The 23,544-nt window shown below is 50.1% G+C and overlaps 9 protein-coding genes across 9 annotated transcripts; 4 read left to right on the top strand and 5 right to left on the bottom strand.

Moving 5' to 3' along the window:
• Positions 1 to 1,433: 1,433 nt before the first annotated feature.
• BGZ61DRAFT_526326 (uncharacterized protein) lies at positions 1,434 to 3,160 on the top strand (the record flags this gene model as incomplete). The annotated part of the gene is made up of 2 exons (XM_046252933.1): positions 1,434 to 1,625; positions 1,688 to 3,160. The coding sequence occupies 2 exons, from the start codon at positions 1,434 to 1,436 to the stop codon at positions 3,158 to 3,160; spliced, it is 1,665 nt and encodes a 554-aa protein (XP_046113136.1).
• A 918-nt stretch (positions 3,161 to 4,078) lies between these two features.
• On the bottom strand, positions 4,079 to 4,581 carry BGZ61DRAFT_471679 (Endoribonuclease L-PSP/chorismate mutase-like protein; the record flags this gene model as incomplete). The annotated part of the gene is made up of 3 exons (XM_046248251.1): positions 4,079 to 4,156; positions 4,213 to 4,365; positions 4,423 to 4,581. 3 exons carry the CDS (start codon positions 4,579 to 4,581, stop codon positions 4,079 to 4,081), a joined length of 390 nt encoding a protein of 129 aa, XP_046113137.1.
• A 1,377-nt stretch (positions 4,582 to 5,958) lies between these two features.
• Positions 5,959 to 6,261, bottom strand: BGZ61DRAFT_526328 (uncharacterized protein; the record flags this gene model as incomplete). Its single annotated transcript, XM_046252934.1, has 1 exon — positions 5,959 to 6,261. One exon carries the CDS (start codon positions 6,259 to 6,261, stop codon positions 5,959 to 5,961), a length of 303 nt encoding a protein of 100 aa, XP_046113138.1.
• Positions 6,262 to 6,314: 53 nt separating this feature from the next.
• Positions 6,315 to 8,296, bottom strand: BGZ61DRAFT_489276 (amidase signature domain-containing protein; the record flags this gene model as incomplete). Its single annotated transcript, XM_046250196.1, has 7 exons — positions 6,315 to 6,489; positions 6,543 to 6,848; positions 6,902 to 7,226; positions 7,316 to 7,401; positions 7,447 to 7,627; positions 8,012 to 8,135; positions 8,201 to 8,296. 7 exons carry the CDS (start codon positions 8,294 to 8,296, stop codon positions 6,315 to 6,317), a joined length of 1,293 nt encoding a protein of 430 aa, XP_046113139.1.
• Positions 8,297 to 8,785: 489 nt separating this feature from the next.
• On the top strand, positions 8,786 to 9,726 carry BGZ61DRAFT_489277 (uncharacterized protein; the record flags this gene model as incomplete). Its single annotated transcript, XM_046250197.1, has 6 exons — positions 8,786 to 8,813; positions 8,868 to 8,938; positions 9,098 to 9,154; positions 9,194 to 9,244; positions 9,303 to 9,399; positions 9,464 to 9,726. The coding sequence occupies 6 exons, from the start codon at positions 8,786 to 8,788 to the stop codon at positions 9,724 to 9,726; spliced, it is 567 nt and encodes a 188-aa protein (XP_046113140.1).
• Positions 9,727 to 11,780: 2,054 nt separating this feature from the next.
• BGZ61DRAFT_512736 (pyridoxal phosphate-dependent transferase) lies at positions 11,781 to 12,350 on the top strand (the record flags this gene model as incomplete). The annotated part of the gene is made up of 3 exons (XM_046252153.1): positions 11,781 to 11,808; positions 11,920 to 12,004; positions 12,059 to 12,350. The coding sequence occupies 3 exons, from the start codon at positions 11,781 to 11,783 to the stop codon at positions 12,297 to 12,299; spliced, it is 354 nt and encodes a 117-aa protein (XP_046113141.1). The 3' UTR covers positions 12,300 to 12,350.
• Positions 12,351 to 14,242: 1,892 nt separating this feature from the next.
• On the top strand, positions 14,243 to 15,962 carry BGZ61DRAFT_338808 (major facilitator superfamily domain-containing protein; the record flags this gene model as incomplete). Its single annotated transcript, XM_046239164.1, has 5 exons — positions 14,243 to 14,404; positions 14,461 to 14,749; positions 14,803 to 14,937; positions 14,992 to 15,218; positions 15,270 to 15,962. 5 exons carry the CDS (start codon positions 14,243 to 14,245, stop codon positions 15,960 to 15,962), a joined length of 1,506 nt encoding a protein of 501 aa, XP_046113142.1.
• A 147-nt stretch (positions 15,963 to 16,109) lies between these two features.
• On the bottom strand, positions 16,110 to 17,294 carry BGZ61DRAFT_526332 (putative oxidoreductase; the record flags this gene model as incomplete). The annotated part of the gene is made up of 4 exons (XM_046252935.1): positions 16,110 to 16,531; positions 16,581 to 16,955; positions 17,022 to 17,207; positions 17,258 to 17,294. The coding sequence occupies 4 exons, from the start codon at positions 17,292 to 17,294 to the stop codon at positions 16,110 to 16,112; spliced, it is 1,020 nt and encodes a 339-aa protein (XP_046113143.1).
• Positions 17,295 to 20,825: 3,531 nt separating this feature from the next.
• Positions 20,826 to 23,428, bottom strand: BGZ61DRAFT_489281 (uncharacterized protein; the record flags this gene model as incomplete). Its single annotated transcript, XM_046250198.1, has 10 exons — positions 20,826 to 21,310; positions 21,364 to 21,547; positions 21,597 to 21,772; positions 21,820 to 22,093; positions 22,146 to 22,687; positions 22,742 to 22,897; positions 22,979 to 23,094; positions 23,149 to 23,204; positions 23,242 to 23,271; positions 23,309 to 23,428. 10 exons carry the CDS (start codon positions 23,426 to 23,428, stop codon positions 20,826 to 20,828), a joined length of 2,139 nt encoding a protein of 712 aa, XP_046113144.1.
• Between the last annotated feature and the right edge of the window lie 116 nt (positions 23,429 to 23,544).

Here is a 23,544-nt window from a genome sequence, read left to right on the forward strand (position 1 = left end):
TGTAGGAAAACGCCCAACCGAGGTATGAGCTCAGCCAGCTACGATGATCCACACCAAAGAGGAAATGGCCGCACATAGCCACCACCGTCCGTCTGTTGGGAGCCGGCAAACAGGCCAGGATCCCGACCATCCGCATCGGGAAGTGGCCGACCAAATTACTGGTAGATAGGAGCAGCTTCTCCACCGTGGGGAATCATCAAATTGACCCGCATATGTGCGAAAAAGAATCTGCCGGCTCGTATTATGCTCGCTTGTGCTGCAGCAAATGCGCTAGAATGCTCATCAAACCGATGGAACTATTGATGTCAGGCAGCTGTTTAAGCAACGCCCGGAACTGTCGTCACTTGTAGCTACAGCACACAGCCTCCTACCTGCGATCAGCTGCTCTAGCTCAGCGATTGTCACTCTGAAGGATCGTAAGATGGATGTTCAGCGGGGCTCATGAGGCTGACTACGGAAAATCTCACAATTAGCCACCGCCGTCGGAATGAGGAGACGCGGAGGGGGGGGAGAAAGATGCATGTGTTATCCAAGTGACCGTTTGAGCTTTGTCAGAGAAAAGCAGCATCGAACAGCAGGCATCCATCAATGACCTTCTGACCGCCTCTCGTTCGATCTGGAAACGGCAACATAAATTCTCCCGTGCATTAATGGGTTAGGCTCCAATATAAATCCGATGCGCTTGGCCTCAAACGGGGCCAGGCAACCAGGAATTCCAACCACCCATCGCGTGCTACCAATCGTATCACTACGACGCCTCCAGACAGGGGATAACTTTAAGAATTTAGCGGTTTGAGTATCTCGGGCCAACGCTCAATCCCTCGACCACTCAGCCCTGCTGTTACTGATGCCGGGGCGGTAGGATGTGCATCCCTGCTCATCCCTTACTCATTGTCGTATCAGAGGCTGTGATCCCAATCTCCAACGAAACGCCCCCAAAAAACTTGTCTGGTAGACGCATTACAGACATGTCTACTACGTGTTAAAATGGCTCAAAAATGTAGCGGAATCATGCCCATTGCGACGCGTTCACAGAGGCCAAGGTACTGGCCTCGGCCGGTTACCCGTTGTGGATACGAAAATGATGGTACATGGGGGTGCCAACACATGGGCAGATCGCTATGTGACAGAGCCCACAGCCCATCTTTGATGAGTACGCATTATACACATGAAACCCACATTCCGGGGCTGAGCTGCACCTACAGGGACTAAAAAGCTTAGCCTTGGAAGGGCGGTTAAAACGGGTTGGCTGTGCACTATTGATGTACACTCCCTCCTTCGATGGGTCTTTGACAGCTCACCCTGATCAGGCTGCCGTTTTTCTCTCCTGCAATGATTTGAATTCTCCGTTCCACCGCGGCATTTGTTAAGAAGTTGACAAGAAGCTTGAGGTCTATTTCAAAAGCCGCGAACTTGTCTCTTGTTGAGCCAAAATGTCTTGGACTTATCAGCTCCTGGGCCAACCTGCCTCCGTTGATGACAACCTGGAGATGCAGAAAGGCAAGTCGGCTGGAACTTGGCCAATGCGTACACGTCTGGTAACGAGGCTGCTGCTACGAGCAATCCTCTTCTTGCTGGTAATCGCTGCTGCCATTTACCTCTATGCAACATTCCTCGCAATCGATGTGAGTTTCCGCAATGAATTTGTTTGACCCGATTTCTTTACTGATGCCAACGCGTTACGCAGAGCCCCAAAGCCCGCCTCTTGAAAGCGGCAAGCGGTCCTCTTTCCGAAGTAACATTCTCCGATGGACAAGATCTGGCGAGTGGACAACGGCGATTCGTGGTTGTCATTCCCGCAGACAGCCCAAATCCAAACTTGTGCAAGCTCATTACCAGTGCAATTGCGTTGGGATACCCAAGCCCAGTTGTTGTCAACTGGGAAGAGACGTCCTACAAAGCCGAGGGCGGGTTTTGGGGCCCTTATCTGGGCAAGATTTCCGGCACTTTGGAATACTTGGATCGAGTTACGCTTCCTGACGCTAATACTGGGGACAAGTTGGATGACGACGACTTGGTCCTGATTGTGGACGCCTACGATGTCTGGTTTCAACTGCCTCCGAACATGCTGTTGCATCGATACCACGAGAGTAACAAAAGGGCAAACGCTCGACTTGCCGCGCAGTGGGGATCCGCCGGCATGCCTATGAAACAAACGATTGTTGTCTCGGCCCAGAAACGATGTTTTCCTACGAAAAAGGAGGGCTCCAACCTTCATTGCGACGCTCTGCCTGAGAGCGACCTACCAGCCGATGCCTACGGCGCGAAGACCGACACCAATATCAATGACTACCACACTGTCCGACCGCGTTATATGAACAGCGGGAGCTTCATGGGACCGGCCGGAGATATGAAGCGGTACTTCCGACGCGTGAAAGAAAGATTAGAAAAGGGACTGGCAGAAGATTTGCCGTTTCCTGGAGATCAAGGCATCTTTGCGGAGATTTTTGGCGAGCAGGAGGTTTGGCGACAATGGCGACGAGATTTCCATGCCTCTCCTATGGGAGATGTCATGCCCGACAACGAAGGTGCGGCTTTCATGCAAAGGGACGTCGAATTCCATGTTGGGCTCGACTACACCCAAGATCTCTTCTTGCCTACAGTCTACGAGGAAAACGACGGCCGGTTCATTTCGCTCAACAACAAATCAGTCATCGAACAGCACTCGTCCAAATTGGGCATCTCGCCCGTCCATCTCCTCGGTGTTCCGAAGGATTTGGTTAACACCTATAACCCGCTTGCAGACATTCTCCCAGATGCCAATTGGGGGGATATGCCCTTGTATGCGGACTTTTTCACAGCAGCCGTGCCTGTGGTTTTACACCACAACGCATGGAAGGACGGAGTGAAGAAACGGCGGATCTGGTGGTGGGATCAAACTTGGTACTTTCCGCATCTTCGACAATTGCTCGAGTTGCACATGAAGCCGGGCAAGCTAAGACCCTTGGCAAAGCTGCCTGCTCGCAGCGGGTACTTGGAATACTTTGCACCCAGGTCGGATGCACAAATGAGAAAACCTAGGGCGTTCAATCGGGACACGGTCAAGACGGGATTCACTGAGATAGAGCTGAATGCAGTGTGTCGGTACGAAGACGAGACGAAGGACTCGGAGGAACATTGGTACAATGAGGTGTTCAGGGATAACAAAGGCCCAATGTAGATATAAATACCCAAAAGAATCAGCGAGCTTTCCTAATAGTTGAACATTTTTGTTTTACATCCTTTAGGCTTGCACCTAAGCTGGCGGAAAGGAGTTGCTCTTTTGTGCTGAGTGCTCGTCCATAAGAGCGATGATGTATCATGTGAGTCTGTCCCCGTCCTCTGCCACCCGATGTCCATCACATATCACCAGCTCTCCGCATCCCCGAGCCTATCCTTGGCGGTGAATACCTCTTTTGTAATGGTGGTCTTATTTGTATTATGTGGGGAACACGTTCTTGGCCTGTCCATCTTGGCTGCACTTCAATATTGCCAAGATGAGCTGTGAGGCCTCCTTGACCCATGACGATGTACAGCACCTTTAAGTCAACATTTAGCCGTCAAAGATAAAGTTGGGACTCTCCGCATTGAAATCACTGCCACTCTTGGCGGCCAGGGGACGAAAGAAGCGGGCAGAGGCAAATAACTCCAGTCCAATCGGATCCGTCAACTCCAACTCCGCCAGCGCCTCTCGGCAGATGCCATTTTCGGAGAAGCCTAATGATTCCAGCTGACCTTGCTCTCTTGAAGGTCACCTCCTTTTAAGGTGAGCAATAATCGTGTACTGGAGGCGAATATCCTTTACAACTTTGTCACGGACTATGGCTACAATACGTACACGACCTCCCTGTATTGGCTTTAAATTCGTGGCATTTTCAAGTGCGCGACTACCTGGCTCGATAGCGCCGCAATCCGCAGTCACTGGGGCGAGAGCAGCCTCCTTGGCCGGTAATGGAAGAAATGGCATCGATTGCTTGGAAGCTGGGTGTCAAGACGCCAATCTTGGATAAAACGTACGGGATGTTGCGGTTAGTCTAGGCGGGACAACTAGGATGGTCATGACTTAACTATTCTCGTACTTTTTTGTCTACTTATTTAATTATGACAATGAAGCAATCGCTTCAATTTCCATCTCAGCCCCGAGGGGCAATTCCGCAACGCACACACACGTTCGTGCCTGGCATCACCGTTTAGCAACTCGTCAGTTCAAGAGACAAAATTTCGGGCACTCACGGGCTTGGGATCTTCTGTAAAGAACTTGGCGTAAGCCTCGTTGAGCTTGGGGTAATGGTCCATGCTTGAGAGGAAGATGGTGATCTTCACAGCCTTGTTAAGGCTAGTACCAGCGGCCTCGAGCACTGCGCCAAGGTTGCTAAGAGCTTGAGTCTGCATGTGCCGAATTAGTCCTGCGGAGCTGTGCTCAATGGCAATGGCTTTACATACCGCACGCGCAGCTGCGTCACCCTCCACAAACTTGCCGGTGGTAGGGTCAAGGCCTAGAGCACCCGAACAGTAGACCATACCATTGCAGATGATGGCCTGGGACATCAGCGGGCTAGGTGCCGGGGCATTGGGGCTGAGGGCAGCGGTTCGAGTAGACATGGTGATTGATGTAAGAGAGGTGGGCGAAGGAGTTGACGAAAATGCGGTGCACAAAAAAAGTACTGAGTTTAGTATTAAGGTCACTTGATCGGCGTCGTTTCTCGATGCTGAATTTATAATTGTATAACGATGGCGATGGCTAAATGGAAGCCATTCTATGCCGAGATAATCCAACGCCATCAATACATAAATGTCGCATCCGCTCTGGGTTGAGAAGTTACAGGCGACCCGCGAGAGCTAGCGGCCCTAAATTGGCAGGCTACAGCGAAAGCCAGAGCTCATGGCCTCGCTTTCGAGTGCTAATCAGGCGTCGCCCCGCTCTCGGATCCGGTGATAACTCGATGGCTGTGGCCGTTGATTGCTTCACCCAAGGGACGGGCATTGATAGACTTGCTCAGATAAAGCCGCTGCTAACCTGCGTTCACAAACGGAAGTTGGCAGCGATATATGTGCAATCATCCTCAGTGCAATCATCCTCAGTGCAATCATCCTCAGTGCAACCAGCACAATGACCGCTACAAACCGTCCCTTCCACCTGTCCGACTCGTGTCTGCCTCACTAGAAGTGCTATGTCGATACACAGTGGATTGACGCCAATCTGGAAAGCTATTCAATATTGTTCACCCCAGTACTGGCCAGACGCGGGCTTTCTGTCCCGACAACGGTCCGAAATTTAGACGCGGCAATTCAATCCTCGCACCACATACTCCAAGCAACCGCTCGGCGTTGCAGTTGCTCTGGTACCATGGAATTTTCCCGTCGCCATGATTCTGCGAGAAGTCAGACCTACGTTTGCCGCGGGCTGCACCATGATGCTGAAGCCGTCCTCCGAAGGTGGGTTTGGTTGGCCATGTTCCGTCATGCTAGAGTGCGGAATAGCTAGCAGCCCGAACTGGCCCGCGAGTCCGAGGTTGCCTGGACTCGTTAGTAAAGAGTGGCACACAAATAGAGAACAAGTGTATTGATGAAGCACATCACATTGTTTGGGCTTTCGTTTAGCAGACAACGAATGGATATCGGGACGCTTCTGACGTGTCTTGCCCTTGCACTGGCTTCGCGGGCTGGATTTCCTCCAGGCGTCTTCAACGTCTTGACAACTTCCTTGGCCAACACACAAAGTCCGTCAGAAGCCATGCGCCTTTCCTCACTTATCCAGAAAGTCACTTTCACTGGAAGCACGGGTGTTGGGAAGATTATGGCCGGACTTTGCGTAAAGGACTTGAAGAAGTGCGTACTCTCGAGCTGGGCGGCAATTGCCCATTTATCAGTTTCGATGAGGCAGATCTAGACCAGGCCTCAGAGTAATTATCTCACTCGAGTGAAGACATGCTGGGCATCATGTGTCAAAGCTAATCGACTCTATGTTCTATCCGGTGTCTACGATATTTGCCTCGATACTAGTGGAAAAACAAGGATTCTTGTTGTTGGAGATAGCGCAAAGGAGGACACGACAATGGGCCCGTCGTCCACACCGATGGGGTCTAACAGGCGGCCATCGTAAATCTTTTTCACCAGAGCATCAGCATGTAGCAGCCTGTCAACACCAATAACCTCATCGATTTCTTCTCGCGCCTTCTTAAGAACCACCGGGGAAAGCGTCATAGCTAGGACAAGACCGGTGACGGACGACACCGTGGTATCGGCGCCTCCAGCGTGCATGGCCGCGGCCGCGTTGTTCATGGTGCAGCCACGGCCGTTCAATAGCAATGATTTACGAACAAGAGAACTACTGACTACTCAAGTATCCTCTCCACTCGTCTTGCCTCCCCGACTACACTCCCAAGGTCTGTCCGGGGCGCAATGTAAGGATGCACCGTTTTTCGGATCATCGTTCGCTGTTCAAAAGCATAACCCAACCCAATGAGTTTCGCGTCAGTGAACCTTGCCCCCAAGAAGCTGAAGCCGAATCTGGATTTTGTTAGAGTCAATTCATGGCCAAGCCCACAGCCACAGTAACTTACGGGATATTGGGAGCCGCCGACACTAATCCATCGGCGTCGGATACGATGGGCTGGCCAGGCGGCATGGCTCCGATGGGAACGGACACAATAGGCGCACCGGCAACCGCAGCCCAGTCCCACGAGAAATGAGATGGTAGAACAATAGCATCGAGGTTATACCGCTTGATTGCTCCCAATAAACCACCTTCGTCACCGTAGTATAGGCCTTGCTGGTAAGCACGCCAGAAACCATATTCCGTGTTGTTCCAGTTTTGTAACGCTGCGTCCCAGAGTTCGGTGGGTTTGTCCGGATATCCCTCCAGCGGGCTTTATTGAGTCCACCGGCGCAAGTCGTGATATGGTGTGGGTTGTAGACCAACTGTTTCAGATACTTCTCCATGTTGACGACGAAATCGCCCCCCATGATTTGGGCGCTCAACAAACTGTTGTTGATGAACTCTTTTGCCGCCGGGAAGTTGGTGTTTTCGATGACCAGAGCGCCAGCTGAGCGTAGAACATGCAAGGATTTATCAAAAGCCTTAATCATTGCCTCGTTACTTGCCATGAGTGAAAGAACATTGCGAGGCACACCCAATCGAGCACCGGCAAGAGCGGTAAGTTTGCAAGCGCCAACTAAATCTAGATCGGCATGAGACGGGATGGCAGAATTATAGTTATTGAAGGGATCAACGCCCGCGATGCTTGCTAATAGGGATTACGAGATGACGTGAAGTCAGTCCTACAGTTATAGAATGTTAGTGAAAGATGCATTTCATGGCCAGAATTGCACATACTTGGCTCCATGATATTGTTGTAACTGGCGGGATCTATGATGGAACCAGCAGTTTCACCACCCAAGCAGAGTGCTGCTAATCCCAGCCTTGGAAAGTTAGTTCTTACTCAATACCAGATCAGATAGGTTCACCTAGGTACGCAGCTACCACCACTGCCGCTGGAACTACCCGAGGGATCTTGGTGAGGGTAGAAGGGACCGCAGGTTTGTCCACCATAGGCTGACCAGCCGTTACTGGAATTGAGCGATATCCTGAAGTTTCCCCATTCGGAAGGATTCGTTTCCCCAAAATAATGGCCCCTGCTTCCCGAAGCTTCTTTGCGACGGTTGAATCTGTAGATACCTTGGCGCCAACGAGTGCGTAAGATCAAGCTGTGTTATTCATGCTATCGTTTGTAGCGATCTAGTTCAAGATTTTGTGTTAACTCAAACGGAGCCGAGAATCTAGAAAGAAAAGATCCAGGCAGATAGGGAGACAGGGGGAACACGGAGAAGGAAAATCAAAATGAATTCGGCTCAAGAAATCCAACCTGCTGAGAGTCTAGCTTGTGTACGATGGGAAGGACACGCTTTTTGAAGACGGGAAATATGTTGGAACCAATATAGGAATCATACCGTGTCTTTGATCAGGATAGGAATTCCATGTAGAGCACTGACATATCAGCAAGAGTGCGGGTATTTATTCTGATGTACTTACCCCCGAACTGCACCGCTTGACCGCTCGTGTCGAGGGCAGAGGCAATGGACAACGCATCGGGGTTGATTTCGGTGACAGCACTCAGGTCATGGTTGACTCCGTGGATTCGGGCATTATAGGTGTGCTGGATGGTGAGTTTCGTGGCCTAATCAAAAAGAGACCAAAGTGACTTGCCCTGATCAAATCGACACTGGTGAACTCTCCGCATGCGAGCCCCTTTGCAAGCGTATCAATATCGGCGTCATACAAACTCGGAAGCGGTCCATCTTCAATCACGTTCGTCATCAAGTGCTCGCTTGGCTGGAAGTACTTGCACGCTCCGCACTTCTGGTTGGGGTACAAACACGAGTTGGCACCGCCTATGACCAAAGCGACGAACAGGATTCCAACCATGACGTTTCTCCAACAAGCAAGCCAGTTCCCGGAACGGGTTTGGTCTTGAGGAGTGGAACTGCTGGTTATAGGTTCGTAACAAGGATCGGATAATTTGCGTTGACGCAGGTCCTGGAAACGACTTAGGAAATGGGCAACTGGAGGGGAAGTTGGCATCGCACTCTCTGCCAGCCTGATGAGTACCTGGTAGTCATCGGCCTGGGATCTTCGGCAAAGGATTTCATGCCCTGGTGATTGGAACAATCGGAATATAAGGCGAGCCTCTGTTCCCATCTGATAACGTAGCCAGGTTCCAAACGCTTTCAAACCCAAACTTAGAGCTTTATTTTCTTTTAATATTTCCCAGTCGGATCAGAGCATCTTCCTCAGTTCTATTGACACATGGCTACCCGTAATATTCTCTTTATCAGTTCTGTCCCGATTGCCCTTTTTGCTTCTTGAGCTATACTGACCTTTCGGCGAGGTGCGAATAGAGGCCTCGGGCTGGGGCTGCTGAAGGTCTTCAAGGAAAGCGGATACAATGTCTTCGGCATCGTTCGACCACAATCGAGATCTGATTCCTCTTTTAAAGATATAAGCTAAGTTTTGACCTACATTCCCAAGCAAGACATTCAGAAATTATAATTCTTCTCATTGGCATCATCAGCTTGAAGCTACTGGGGCTACCATCATGACCTTGACTACCCAGACGAGGAAATCATCGCTGCCGCCGCCCAAAGCTATGGCAATGATCGAGCTCTCGATGTTCTGGTAAACTGTGGCGGCGTCGAGATATACCCTGAGAAGTAGTTGGACACTACCGCCGAATCGCTGATTTACCAGTACCGTATCATAACGGTAGTATATATACTCTGCCATCAGCTCACATACTCCCATAAGTTCACACCACCGTTTATAGGGACTATTACTCGCCAGCAAATCCCTCCTCCCAAGCCTTAAAAAGAGCAAGTTTGTTAAAATCGTCAACATTACCTTGGAGTGGATATCCATTGCAGGTAAGCAAGCAAGCACAGTCTCTCTAATTTCAGGATTCAATGGAAGGACTGATCAAAAACAAAGCCAACAATTGCAGAACACACATCAGCTACCGCGTACCCAAATCGGTACTCAATGCGCTCAGAATCTCGGTTGCCATTGAGCTCAGGGCGGCGGAGGAGAACATTGCTGTGCTTTGTGTCAACCCTGGCGAGGTTCCAACCAAACTCAGCCGATGGGCCGGAGATATTGATCTAAACGACTCTGTGCGCAGCATGTATGAGCAGATCGAGAAGGCCACCATCGAGAACACCGGTCTGTTTGTGAACTGGAGGGGCCACAAATAGCCTTCTTAATAGTTGCATCCCTGTGCATTGATAACATACAAAAGACGAATGTCTCCTGTGAGACGGATTACCCCCCATAGTGTACGATGATTTATTCTGTCGCCCCATCTTAGTACAAGAGCCGTCAATTCCAAGCAAGCAGGAGTGGCATGATCAACAGCTAAAGCACATAGCCTCACAGTGAATTGATTGCTCTGACATGAAATGCCTAGCTCAGGTGCTTTCCTGCCGAGTTGCAAGCCATACCCAGCTGCCAATCATGATGGCCAGTGGTGAATTGCCATCGAGTCTGACACACGGCCCCAGATTACAGAACCACTATTATGTCACTTGCCAGCTCTCGCAATACATATAGTACGAGCAAAAAGAAACCGACCACCGGCGCGTAATGTGGCCAGACTATCTCGCTCGACCACTCAAGATTCGAAGAATGTAACTGAGCCAATCGCCAATCCTTCAATTCCCGTCCAAAAAGATGGTTCAGTTTCTGTTGCAAACTTTACATTATAATTGAAGGGCAAATCTTGAAGCGTGCCGTCCTTTTCAGCCCGGTCATAGTCTTCTCTTGGGGTCACGATGTAGTTCCAATAGACGTATAGTATCGGATTCTCACCTAGAGGGTGCCCCAAAAGAACAAAATTATCAGCAGTAATGTCAAGGTCCATTTCGATGTCTTTGTCGAATAAGCGAATATCCACCTTGAAATCGGCAAAGTCCGGTATGATGCTGGCGTCTGTTCTGCCGTAGAAATAGCCACAGGTAATAGCACAGGGGCTCCTTGAAGTCAATCTCTCTGGCAACAACCATTTGCAAGCGCGATATGATGCAGCTTCCCATCAAGATGGGGTCGATACCTAGCTCCGGTGTCGAAGAATGTATTCCCTTGCCATACACACGAACGAACAGTGAGTCGAGGAAACCAAGCCTATAGTGCCAGCCCCGGTGGGGACGGCATACTGGCCCAGAACAATATCAGGCAGCGGTATCTTGTCGAAGAGGCTGTGTCAATTATTGCCTGGGCGCCAAGCAGTTGCTCCTTATTCGGTTGTAAAATACAGAATAGTATGCCGCACCAGTAATTCTTAATCCTCCAGAGGCCTGCAGCCCCCAATAAGCTGGCCATAGCATGTCGTGGCCTGACTCGCTTCATATAGCCGTCCGAATCGACCTGCTCCACTTTGCTGGTATACAGGAGACCCGTTTTCTCTTGGATTGGCAAGGCATCTAATTCTAAGCGGAGCAATACTGCTTCTCCTTCCCCGTTGGTTAAGATGCCGACAACTCCATGGCCCCTATGTTTCTCTGTACCCGACAACCGAGAGATTCGAGATGGCCAGCAACGACAGCGGTGGTACGTGATTCCTAGCACGGCAGTTGGGGGTGCTCATGGAGGTCTTTGTAAACTGATCCGTATTTGTCCAGGGAGGGGAAGGGTTCTTGAAAGATGGGGCGCCATTCTTCGAAGGAGGGAGGGGGAGTAATCTGCATGTTGGCTTGAGGCTTTATTGATGATATGATGGTGAGGGACGTTTTGCTGGCACAAAGAGGTGTCGAATCGGTGTCAAGCGCCACTCAATGGGCAGTCTCAATTGCAGATTTGCAGTCAGGATGTTAAAAAATCCTTGCTTGCGTCTCGTCTTGTGGCTCTTCTGAAAAAAGCTTTTTATTTATTTATTTATTTATTTTTAAAAAAAAGGAACATTATTCTATTTAAGATTAGATTAAGATTAGATTAATATTAGATTAATAAATAAATAAATATAAAATTCTTCCAGGCCCGAGGCTTCTCTCACCCTCAGGTTATCAACGCTGTAGTGGAACAAGTCCAGTAGATATCAACACGGCTTTCATGAACCCACTCTACCCCCAATTCGCCGATCGTATCACCAAAGTTCGGCTTCGACTCCATCGTTATCATGCTTTTCGGATTAGAGGCCGTTGAGTCGGCCATTAAAGCCTCGCGGAAGTCGGCATACGTGAACAAGCGTATTAGTCCTAACAAGTAGTAGATCCTGGCCACTGATCGCTGCTATCACGGCATCACCCTTGCAACCATGTCCCTGTCGAGCGTGATGACAGATAGTAAGTGCACTGATACTGGGTCGTTTAATCCGGTGCTAATTATTGACTAAATTTTGACAAACACTTGCCTCATATTGACCCGTCCTTCTGGCAAGCTGATTGAGTTTGGAGAATTCGTCGTTCATCGGGAGACATTTGAGCATGACGGTCACAGGATCGCAGCTTCCATGATTGAGCCGGTCCAAAGCTTTGCAGGGTATGAACCCTGTCCGTTTTGATAGGGATTAAGCTCTATCTAACACACACGCAGAGCCCGCATTCCACTCAAGGGCTACCTGGGAGCAGTCCAGGATCTGTGCCACAAGCACAACATCCTCTTTGTTTGTGACGAGGCCCAGACTGGATTGAGTCGCGCAGGGTTTGACCTAGCGTTTCAGGCAGAGGACGTCAAGCCCGATCTTGTGACACTCGGCAAAGCTGTGGCGGGTGGCATGTATCCCGTGTCGGTCCTCGTGGGCAAATCGCACGTCATGGATGCTACTTCCAAGTAAGAGATTACCGGTACCTACTCCGTGTCTCCTGCGGCCTTTGCCGCTGCGCTAGCCTCGTTGGATGTTTTGGAGGAAGAAAAGATATCGGAGCGCTCCCAACGGCCGGGAGACACTGCCCGAAAAGTAGGCGCGCTTCGGCCCGGCGAGGTGTGGTTATCGGAACCGGTGCGAATAGGCTACGGTTCAGTCCACCACTTGCCATTCCAGAAGATAATTTGGTAAAGGCAATCATGATTATGCAGTGTGCAGAGTATCAAGGATGAGGAGCCGCTGGGCGATTTCCGGGGGGGAGTGATTACGGAGTACTTGGACTAAGATAGTACATCTGACTAGTCATTAAGACAATTACGATACTAGTCATCTTTCAATGTTTAAGCCCGCGCCGTATTCAAATCAATCCAGCCAATAGTAAAAAACGTTTCACCTAAGCTAGGTATTCAACTTTGCCAAGGAATTTGTTGATAGTACAGGGTAGGCTTCGCGACACCTTCCGCATTGTGCATTTCGCACGCGACACATTTCCCTGTTGTCCAAGATCAACAAGAGAAAATCCCCTTCGATACCCGTCCTGGATTCATTTTTGTTATTTTTACATGGATTAGATCGACTATTGCATACTCGAAATTATAATGTCGCATATTGCTTAGATGCAACCAAAGTGATTCGTCGACGTCCCATCTTAAGACATGTTGAACATAACAGAAGCACAGACGCTTATTACTCCATATTCAAATGCTACGTTTCACTGAGTTCATCAGGCCTAATAGATGGCAATGGTTGAGGCACTTATGATCACCACAACGCTGATGAAATGAGGCTGGACACATACCTCGGAAGACAGCCCACGGGTGCCACGTGTGAAGAAACATGAGCCGACGTTGATGAGAAACTCAATTGCCGCGGCGACAACACAAAGTCCCTGTATCCATGGTGGACCTAATCTTCTTGTGTCATGGATTCCCAGAGCCGTGTTACCCGGGCAGGATTCCAGTCAGGATCCACTCCCTTGCGGCGTAGATGTTACGACCTACCGCAATGGTCGCGTGCGTTGGTCGTGAGCAAGGAAGGGCATCGCGACTAGAGCTGCAACAGAGGCGATCACCACCACCGGCGTGATAAGATCTTCTCGGCCTCGCCGTAGAGCCTGCATCCTTCACGTGCGACGCAAAAGGCCTGCGACTAGGCTGGAGAACAGAGCAGCTGGTGGTAGCAGCACTCTCCGGCATGGAACTTCCGACTAGCTTGTCCCGTGGGTCGTGTGGATACAACGTGTAACCCAACGAGGCAAAAAATCGACAGCGGGCAATTCTCAGCCGATGCCAAGTCGGGAGCCCTGCGTCAGCGAGCTCTGGCGATGTCGAACAGGATAACCAACCATCTCAGCCCTCACCGGCACGCACTTGTGCTCGGCCAGTGACCAGGGACTGAATCCATCCGTGTAGCTCCCGGCTCGTGGCCCATTGACGGCTCGCCTCCGAGCTCGCGGCACCCCACAGATACGACCGTGGACTCGTGTGGAGAGCTCAATCGTGGAGCACGCAAATGAGACGCCTGACTGCGCGGTGCTATCACTCGCTGTGACCCAACGGCGCCCTCCATGTGCATGTGCTCCCCGGCAGAGCGTCGCAAGCTCCCCAATATGGACCGAGTATCCTTACATGATGATACTGCCGGGAACACTGGCCACGGATAATTCGCCCTCTTGCTATTCCATATCTGATACCGAAGATATGGCTGCTCTCCGTCGAACCTTAGCTTCCTGACCTATCTGGGCTGTCGGGCCGCCCTCGTGTGACCCGTCGCTAATCCGCTGCTCGCTTTATAACCTGCATCTGACACTGTCGATCATCCTCCCGATATTCTCCCCCAACTTCTCCGTCCAAATTGGTCACCTTTCCTCTGTCTTCGTCACTGTCGCATACGGATCTCTCCAATCCGCAACCATGTTCGGATTCAACAAGGGGGAGGAAAACCCGCCTCGCTCCCATAGCGACGAAGATGACGAGACCTCATCTACACCTGTTTCCGAAGGATCTTGGTTCCAGAATGCCCTGCCCGTCTTTGCTTGCGGTGCTGGTCTTTTCTCAGACGGTTACATCAACAACGTGAGATGATTCACTCCACGTCTTTGCTGTCCCGACTCTGACAGTGCTTCATCTAGGTCATTGGTTCGGTCAGCACCACCCTCGCGGTTCAGTACGGTACCGTCTACACCGGTTCCAATGCCAAGAAATATGTTTCCGACATTGCCTTTGTCGGTACCGTTGTAGGCCAGCTTACCTTTGGCTTTCTCGCCGATAGGTGGTCCCGCACAAACTCATTGTTGATCTCAACCATCATCTTGACCATCTTTACCGCCCTGGCAGCCGGTTCTTATTATCATGGAGACAATGTGGCCATGTTCAACATGCTCACCGCCTGGAGATTCTTTGTCGGAATTGGTATTGGCGGTAAGACTCCCTTGATTCTGTCTCTCTCCATCCTCACGCTAACGTCCCGATAGGAGAGTACCCAGCTGGCAGTGTCGGTTGCGCTGAGACCAGCGGAAAGATGAAGGCGGGAACTCGCCATCGTTGGTTCATCCTCTTCACCAACTCCATGATTGACTTTGGTTTCGTCATTGGTGCCTTCGTTCCTTGTTAGTGACCGTGCCAAATGCTTCGATACCTTCTTCTCTAATTATTTAATCTAGATGTGGTTGCGGCTGCAACTCACAATGGCCACTACAGCACCATTTGGAGAACCAGTCTGGGTATCGGCGTCATCTTCCCCTTGATCTTGTTTGTCCTGCGATTGAGACTCAAGGAGCCCGAAGACTTTTCCAAAAACGCCATGAGGAAAGAGACCCCCTACCTCCTCATCCTGAAGTTCTACTGGTGGCGCCTCCTTTGCGTGAGCGTTGTTTGGTTCCTCTACGACGTAAGTTTGAGATGAACCGAGCATTTTCAAGGAAGCTAACCAAGTGTATAGTTTTCCGTCTATGCCTTTGGAATTTACTCATCTTCAATCCTGGCTGGAATCTACAATGACACAGCCCCGCTTACGACTGTCTTTGGCTGGAACACTGTCATCAACCTCTTCTACCTTCCCGGTACACTTATTGGTGCCTTTGTCAGCGACTGGATTGGTCCCAAGCACGCCTTAGTCCTCGGCGTTTCTCTCCAGGCCATCGTGGGATTTATTATGGCTGCCGTTTACTCCAAGATCTCGCAGCACATCGCAGGTTTCGCTGTTGTCTACGGCATCTTCCTTTCCCTCGGCGAGCTCGGCCCCGGCAACAACATTGGTCTTTTGGCTGCCAAGACCTGCGCGACAGGTGTGCGTGGACGATACTATGGAATTGCTGCTGCGATTGGCAAGATTGGCGCCTTCGTGGGCACCTGGGTTTTCCCCTATATCCAGGCCGCTGGTGGTGATAACGCTGTCAAGACAGCACAGTATCCATTTTGGGTCGCCTCCAGTCTGTGCATTTTGTCAGCCGGTATTGTCATGTTCTGCCTTCCCAACGTTGGCCAGGATACCATCACACACGAGGACCTGCGCTTTCGGGAGTATCTTGAGAGCCAGGGTTGGGATACCGCCCAGTTGGGTATCTCTACTAGCGATGGTAGCGAGGAGGGAGTGGCGACGCCGAGGGATGATGAGAAGAATGCTCAAAAGTGAGCTAGCAGTGAGGAAGAATTGATGCGTCTCCGAATCTAGTCCATAGTATTTTAAGATACCCAATCGGCTGTCCTTTCACCAGCTGCATGACTTGTACTGAATATCAAATGATGCCTCTTTGGTTTAGATTCGCAAATTAAACACATCCTATGCTAGACCTGCGACTTTGTCCTGAGATAGATCGTCGACAGCTTTCGTGTTGGAAGTTCCATAGGTATCGGCGTATCGTCCAGACATCCAATCTTCAACAGTGATGGGCGGATACTTTGCTCCGGTCTCTTCATCTTGGCAATCCGTGAAGCATTGAACCAAGAAGTCCGGATTTCCTGCAAAGAAAAATGGAATGCTATATCTCTCTTGCCCTGATTTGTTGATGACTCGATGGAGGTTCGATAGATAACGGTCGTTTGTCCATCTCATCATCAAATTTCCCAGGTTGACCACGAATGCGCCCTTGGTTGGTACAACGTTTATCCATTCGGAAGATGTTCGATCCCACACTTGCAGGCCGCCGACCAAGTCTTGAAGCAAAATGGTGATGGCTCCGAAGTCAGTGTGAGCGCCAATACCTGTAAATTCATTAGTTACTAAATACCACAAAGTTGCCAGGCCTGTTACCTCTCTCCAAATCCGACGCATTGGGGGGCTGAGGAGGGTAGTGAAGCAATCGCAGAGTGGCGATAGGTGTGTCGACGAATTTCGAAACCCAGCTGTCGTCGACCCCAAGCGTCTTGCAGAGAATGCGCACGAGTCTTTCCGAAATTTCGAGCATCAAGTTGTAGTAGGCATCGATCCTGCGACGGAATTCTGCCGGATCCTTCACATTTTGGGGATATTTGTTGGGGCCAAGGTTGAACTTCTTCGCGAGCACACTCGGATGATCTTCAGGCAGATCTAGCCCGAAGTAGTACCCTTCTTTGAGATCGCCCTCGGTCCTTTTCTCAAAGTTCTGAGCTCGAAGTCGTTCATACCCTCTGTGGCTTTGGGTCAAATCTGATGAACCACGTCAATAATTTCCGGGGATTTCAACGGAGAATTCGTTCTATTGATATCACCCACCTTTGTCATATTTCTCTTTCTCTTCAAGAGGAAGGGAAAAGAATTCCTTGGAGCACTCGATGATTTCATCGAGAGAAGACTGGGGTATTCCGTGGTTTGTGAGCTGGAAGAATCCGTGGCTCTGGCAAGCGTCTCGCATTTGATCAACGAGATCCGCAAAGGCAGCCTTGTCCGATCCATTGCTTGCTAGTGAGAGTTCAGTCCACTCTGGTTCTTCAAACGTAGATAGAACCTACCGGAAAAGTCGATACTGGGGATAGATTTGTCGGCCATGCTTCTGGTTGGAGGGACAGCTGAGCTGGTAGTCTGTTGCCTGTCGGTAGATTATCGATGAGGCAGGCACTGTAATTCCGAGTTGTAGAGCAACGGATGAAATTAAATAGGATGAATGATGCAAAGTTTGCCCTGTTATAGGGAGGTTGTCAGCATTCACGGCCGAGATTCTCCATTTCCACCCCGCCTTATCGGTGCCCAGTCACAACTCGGCCGAGATTTGGCCGTCTCAGTCTTAGCGATAAGGCAGAGCACGCAACTTGTAGCCACCAAACCTTCAGCAGCCGCCCTGCAGCCACAAACATTCCTTACAGTCCATGATCCCTTCAACACTGTCCGTCAAGGGGACGCCTTGTGCATCATGCAAAACGACGATAAGGACAAGCAAGACCAAATCAACAAAATGGACAAAGTATTCCGGAGCTCTTTTGTTACAATCGCCGCGGTAGTGGCAGCCTGGAGCATCAAGATGTGCAGGTCCAACAAAGTTAACCGCTTCAAGGATTACGGTTTAGTGTTCGTAGAGGTGGAGGACCGTCCAGACACCTTCACAAGAGTCGGCTTGCTGAAGATCTTGGACTTGGATTGGTTTAAATATCCTGCGAAGAGATTACTATATCTAGGATCTCCGGCGGGGCGTGTTATGGTATTTCTACAGTGGAATCAAATAATAAATTGTGTCAGGAGCAAGAGTATTAAAGGGTGGGATATCTAGATAATGCATCCGCGTAAATATTCCGAGTTCTCACTCCCGGACAAGAGCTCTGATATTTTAAGTCGGGAAATGAGTCTCAGTCGGGAGCGCGGCCAGATTACCGCGCTCAGTCAATGAGTCCAATGCGACCCGGTAGCTGGGTAAAAAAGTGCGGACATTTTACAAAATGAAAAAAAAAAAGATCAAAAAAATTTGTAGCTTCTCTTTGAAGAGCGTGTCATCCTTAGTGCAGGGGCCATGCTACTGTAACGGGGTTAGTAAACTGTTTTCGAGCGGGTTCGAACCCGGAGGCTTTCCAAATGTACTTACATCTTCTCTGTATCGTTTCAAAGACCAAAGTGTTCCGAAGAACGAAAGAGGTGGTGGTAATTTAGCTAATAAGGGTATCTAATAGTGGGGCCTGATCTTGACCCCTGTGAGATCACGTGACTCTACCCGAGCTGTTATTGTCACTGGGCCTTACACAACGAGTCTTTACTACCTCTGGCCTCAAGATCCCCGTGCCTCACAAAATATAGAAAATTCCACCAGGACGATTCATGGGCATGAATCTTACGAATAACAATAAATGGTGTTCGATATGAAGCTCCCGTGGTTCATGTGGTAAGAAAGGTTCCGTAAGCTTGAACAACACCTTCGCATGCTGCATACTTGGATGGAGAGAACCTCAAGTAGGTGTATCTCGGACTGTAAACGCCCAGAGAAATTAAAGTTTCCCTCAAACTTCCGTGATATGTAATCCTGCATTGAAGGTTTAGTAATAGTAACAGCATCCGGCAATGCTTGCGGACACCGGTTCAATAGCCCCTGGTATAGGGTAACAGATTTGGATGCTGGATCAGGAATACTTGCATTATTTATTACGGAACCGCATGAATTTCCATTTCGCTCCTAGCATGTCCTCGCATAAATACCCAGGCCAAGCGGCTGCAATCACGAATAACCGGACACCTGAGGAGTGGCATCAACCTTAACCGACCAAGCACATCACCAGCTCATCCAGGTCGCTTGATGATTTTCTGGGACATTCCACGCGACTTCAATGCATTATTTTCGGTGGCCTTGAGCGTGCATTATGCTTGCACCCCAGTGCTCGGCGAATTGAAGAAATTGTCAGTAAGTAATGTTGCTTGGTGGCTCGGACTGGAAGTCACTGGCACATTCCAGCGAGGGCTAATAAGCACAAGGTCATAGGGTGTGATATACTGTATCCCAGGTGGAAAATGCGGACACGGCGTGGGCTGTAGCTGTGAGCTATGCTTCTTTACCCTGGAAATTAGTTCCAGCCACCGCAATTTGAAGCCCCACCACCGTTTATGAAGTGAAGGGGGTAACTGACTGGGGTTAGAGCTGATTGGGGCTCAATTAGTCCTAAGCCACAGGGAGCGAGCGAGTCACATCACGACATCAGCGGCAGGGATTTAGCAGACCGAGAAGAGCTCGTTGCAGGCGGACTACGGCAGGGCTGCCGGAGGGCTTCCTGAGAGAGAAAAAAGAGCTCAAAAATCATCGAAGGTCTGGGTAATCTAATGGGGTTAAGTGGTAGCCGTAGGGGATTACGATGTGGCTGTTGTCGGGCTCGAGCCGTGACGGTCAGACGTCGGTCACATTCGGATTCTGGACATTGGTGCACCGTTTAAGTGCGACAGCAAAACTCACTGATGAGGCCTGAGGTAGTCGCGTAATCAGGTGTAGGGGCCCGTGAGTGTAAACCGAATTGTCGAGGGGCTGGCAATACTAATCATTAATATGGCTAGCGCTCCATCAGAGTATGGCATTGGGGAAACCTCGTGGTCTCTATTAAATATGTATTCTTCATTGATTAATTATGGCTGGCCATCTGGGTGCCACTTTTTTCGTCTCAGTGCGCAGATATATGTGAGATAGGAGGGAATGGGGATGGGAGCCGTTGGTAGCTTGGGAGCACAATTTGTGACACCTCTTGTGTTGCGTTGACTCTCATAAGAGAATGGGAGATTGTTGGCAAATGTAATTTCAAGAATGCAAAGCAATAAAAAGTCACGGTTTGGTCTGCTGACAGACGTTGAAAGACACGGCTTAAAGGCTTGCGAGCCTGGAGCTTCTAAGTGTGATTTCGAGTATGATAATACTCTGTTCATAAAAAAGAGAATGGGGGATTATACATAATGGAGAGAAGCGAGACACTTTCTAGTAAACGGAACATACTACACAACATATTACAAGCCACGGATTCTAAACAGTCGTGGCAACTGCAGCAATCTTGCCCCAAGGGGATGGCTGCCACTATAGCAAAATACACCAAGAAGAAGATTCTCCAATCACTGCGGCAGATGACTGAGATTAGATAGATTGCTGATAAAATTATGCGGTATTCACGTTCTCCATTTAGTTAACTGCTGGTAGTGGTTAAACGAACTATGTCGCTAATGGTATGTCTGGAGGAGGTATGATGGGGAGCAGGGACTATCATAGATTTGAGTACTGTGGCAAAGAAGACACTGAAACTTGGCTAACTAATGGTAGGGATAAAATATAGGCGAGACTGTCGGTGTGCGGAATTTCCGAACACACACATAAAAACACACCTTGCTTGCCCTGTCATTCTTGTACTTTTACCATCTCAAGTCAAAATATGGCAGGAGTTGCTTATTTACACTACCGTACTGCTTGTCTTCACAAATATACTCAGTGGTCCATGATGTGACAGTTTTGACTTGCTTTCCTAGACCCCATATAGCTACAGGCATGCGCGGACTTTAACACCGCTGTCAAATTAGATTAAGAGAGCAAGGTAGTCGACATCTACCATGATGCGCCGAGTTATGTCACCAAATCTACCAGATATCATGTTCTGTGATGGTGTGTGATACCCACTCCGTATCGCTGTTTGCAATGGAGTTCGCCATGTCGATGATTTGTGCAGTGGTCAACCACACATCGGTGCTATACTCCTCCATACCTGGAAGAAGAGACGACAATGTCTCCTCGTCGTTCGACCCAGCAATTGTAGTATCAACAGCACTATCATCCATCCCCGGGGCCACTGGATTGTCCACAATTTCTTGGTCGGGGTTGTTGGGAGTGGGTGATTGTCCAGTAGTGGCAGGCAGGCGCCTCAACATGTCGTCCAACTGCTGCAACTCGGATTGCCGAAACTCTGCAATCAAGTTGCCTTTCCCCACCATCTCATTGAAGATGGTGTGGGATTTTTGGCGCCAGAGGGATTCGTTCTCCAATAATCGAGGGTTGAGGACTGGCCCGAGGAGGAGAGTCAGGCTGGACACGAAGAGCGGCTCGAGGTCGAACGGAAGAAATGTCTCTGAAATTAAACATCAGCAGGCAAACTCTAATGAGAGATGTGTCATATCTCACCCAAAAGACCCTGACTTTGTAGACAGGATAGGATATTGATCATCTGTTGAGAGGAGTCCATGCACATCTTGATCAAATTCCAGACAGTTTGAGAAGAATTGAGCGTGTCCAGATAGGAAGCCGGGGACTCGAATCGAATCTTCAAGAAGCAAAACAACAACGGTCGCGTTGCGAGAACGATGCACTGAGGATGGTTAGGCTCCTGGTCATTACTTGGGTTCCAACGTACTTACCTGGTGATATAAAAGATGCAAATAGCCCGATGTCCTTGAGACGCCGTTGATGGTTTGGTCGACTTGCATCGGAAAGGTTTCTTGGAGTTCGTCGGCCAGCGTTGCGATATTTGACAGAACATCCTTGGTGCTGAGCAAGAACTTTTTGTTCAATCGCCCATCGGCTCCGTATACTCCTGGGACGATTTAGGAACGAAGACAGTTGGGATATCGATTTGCTTACCTCTGTTGATGGCGGCGATGGTACGGGAAAGTCGAATCTGCATGTTCAGAGCGGCGATGCGATGACTAGAGCCCGAAAAGTGTGGTAGCGAAGGATGCACATCGTCGTCGTTGATGGACTGCGGTAAGCCCATCAAAGAGGTCATTTCGCGGTCCAAAACGTAGGCAGTCCACCATGCCTTTCGACTCCGTTCGACGAGATGATCCCCTAAATGTTGTCGAGGCATATCGGTGTGCATCCCCTGCAAGAGAGCAATCCGTATAGCTTGGCCAATCTAGATGAATGTTAGTACGGTCTCATGCGTTGGAGGGATTTGTTACACTCACAAAGTTATGAGCCGAGTTTCGATAGTCCAGGCATTGGAAGTACAAAGCTATGCAGCAGAGCACCTCTGTTGATAGAATTGTCTCCTGGACAAGGGCATGCGTACTTGGCAGAAGCCGCAGTGCCCTAAGAAAATACTCGGCCCCAGGTGGCTTTTTGGCTTGGTAGTTGTTCTCAACCAATGCCTTGCCAAAGGCAAGAATGAGTAATAACTGGATGTATCGAAGATCTGATCCGGTCTCCTGGTTGATGGGGTCAGAGTAAAAGTCGTACATGTACTTCATAAAGGACTCCTCGTCAAACAGATGGAAGACCTGACTGCAGTGAAACTTGACCGTGTTGATCAAGTAGATGGCATGGTCTAGACTGGGGAGGGGATGGGCTTCTGGAGGGACGGTAGTCCGGGAACCATCCCAGCCCAGGTCGTACGCCGTGCCATCGAACAGGAGAGTTCCTGTGGAGACGGGGGTGTGGTAGACATACTCATGCGTCAGACTGAGAACGCGACGGCCGAAGGACCAATTTGATGAGGTGCCAAGGTAGTCTAGGTGGTGTTAGAGATTGCATCTTATGGCGAATAAAAGAATGGGCGACTGACAAGTTTGCCCCTCAGCGGACGTCATGAACTTTGACTGCCCTGTTGATAGCGGGTTTGTGAGGGTGGAAGCGACAGGGTCCAATCTTGAGCGGCTATTGGAGCTCTGGCTGTCTGACTCGGGCCTGTCGATTGACGGGATGACGATGGAATCCTCCTCTCTGAAAGACGTCGCGGCGACATCGCCTGTTACGGGTGAGCATCTGCTTCAAGCGGCGGCATGTAATGGACAGGACGAACCGTCGTCAACCGGCCTGCCAACCTCATGGCTGCTTTCGAGCGAACCAGGAGTGACATACTCGAGACCCTCGGTGCGCCTCTGATTCTCTACTCGCTGCTGCAAGTCGATGATGTACCTACGGGAATGTCAACGGGCTGCTGCTGGGAGACGGCGACACAAGACCACCTACCCGCGGGTGACGAGTATTTTCTGGTCGCGCTCATCGAACTCGCACGACAGCTTGCGCTTCTGACAGGCGTCGCAAGGCTGCGAGCCCGAACACTTGATCTTCTGCTTGCGGCACCTCGAACAGCTGCAGGCTTCACGGTCAGCGGTGCCGGGCGTTGGACAGGGCATGTTTCCAGGGCCACACACGCGTTGCCGGATCGCTTGGACACGCGGCCTCGCCCTTTGGCGGACGAGTCTGGCGCTCCCGAGAGCCTCCTGGAGTGCGAAGCTGGCGACGGCATTCCGGGAAAAGGTCAGCCGTGTTTATCTCTAGATTGAGGAGCGTTGTGCTGGCGCTGTTGTGCTGGTCGTCGGGGGGGAATGCGATGGGGCTCGGCTTATGCGTCCGTATAACTTG

Source organism: Ilyonectria robusta, assembly GCF_021365365.1.
Source record: "Ilyonectria robusta strain PMI_751 chromosome Unknown BGZ61scaffold_1, whole genome shotgun sequence".
NCBI classification, from domain to species: Eukaryota; Fungi; Ascomycota; class Sordariomycetes; order Hypocreales; family Nectriaceae; genus Ilyonectria; species Ilyonectria robusta.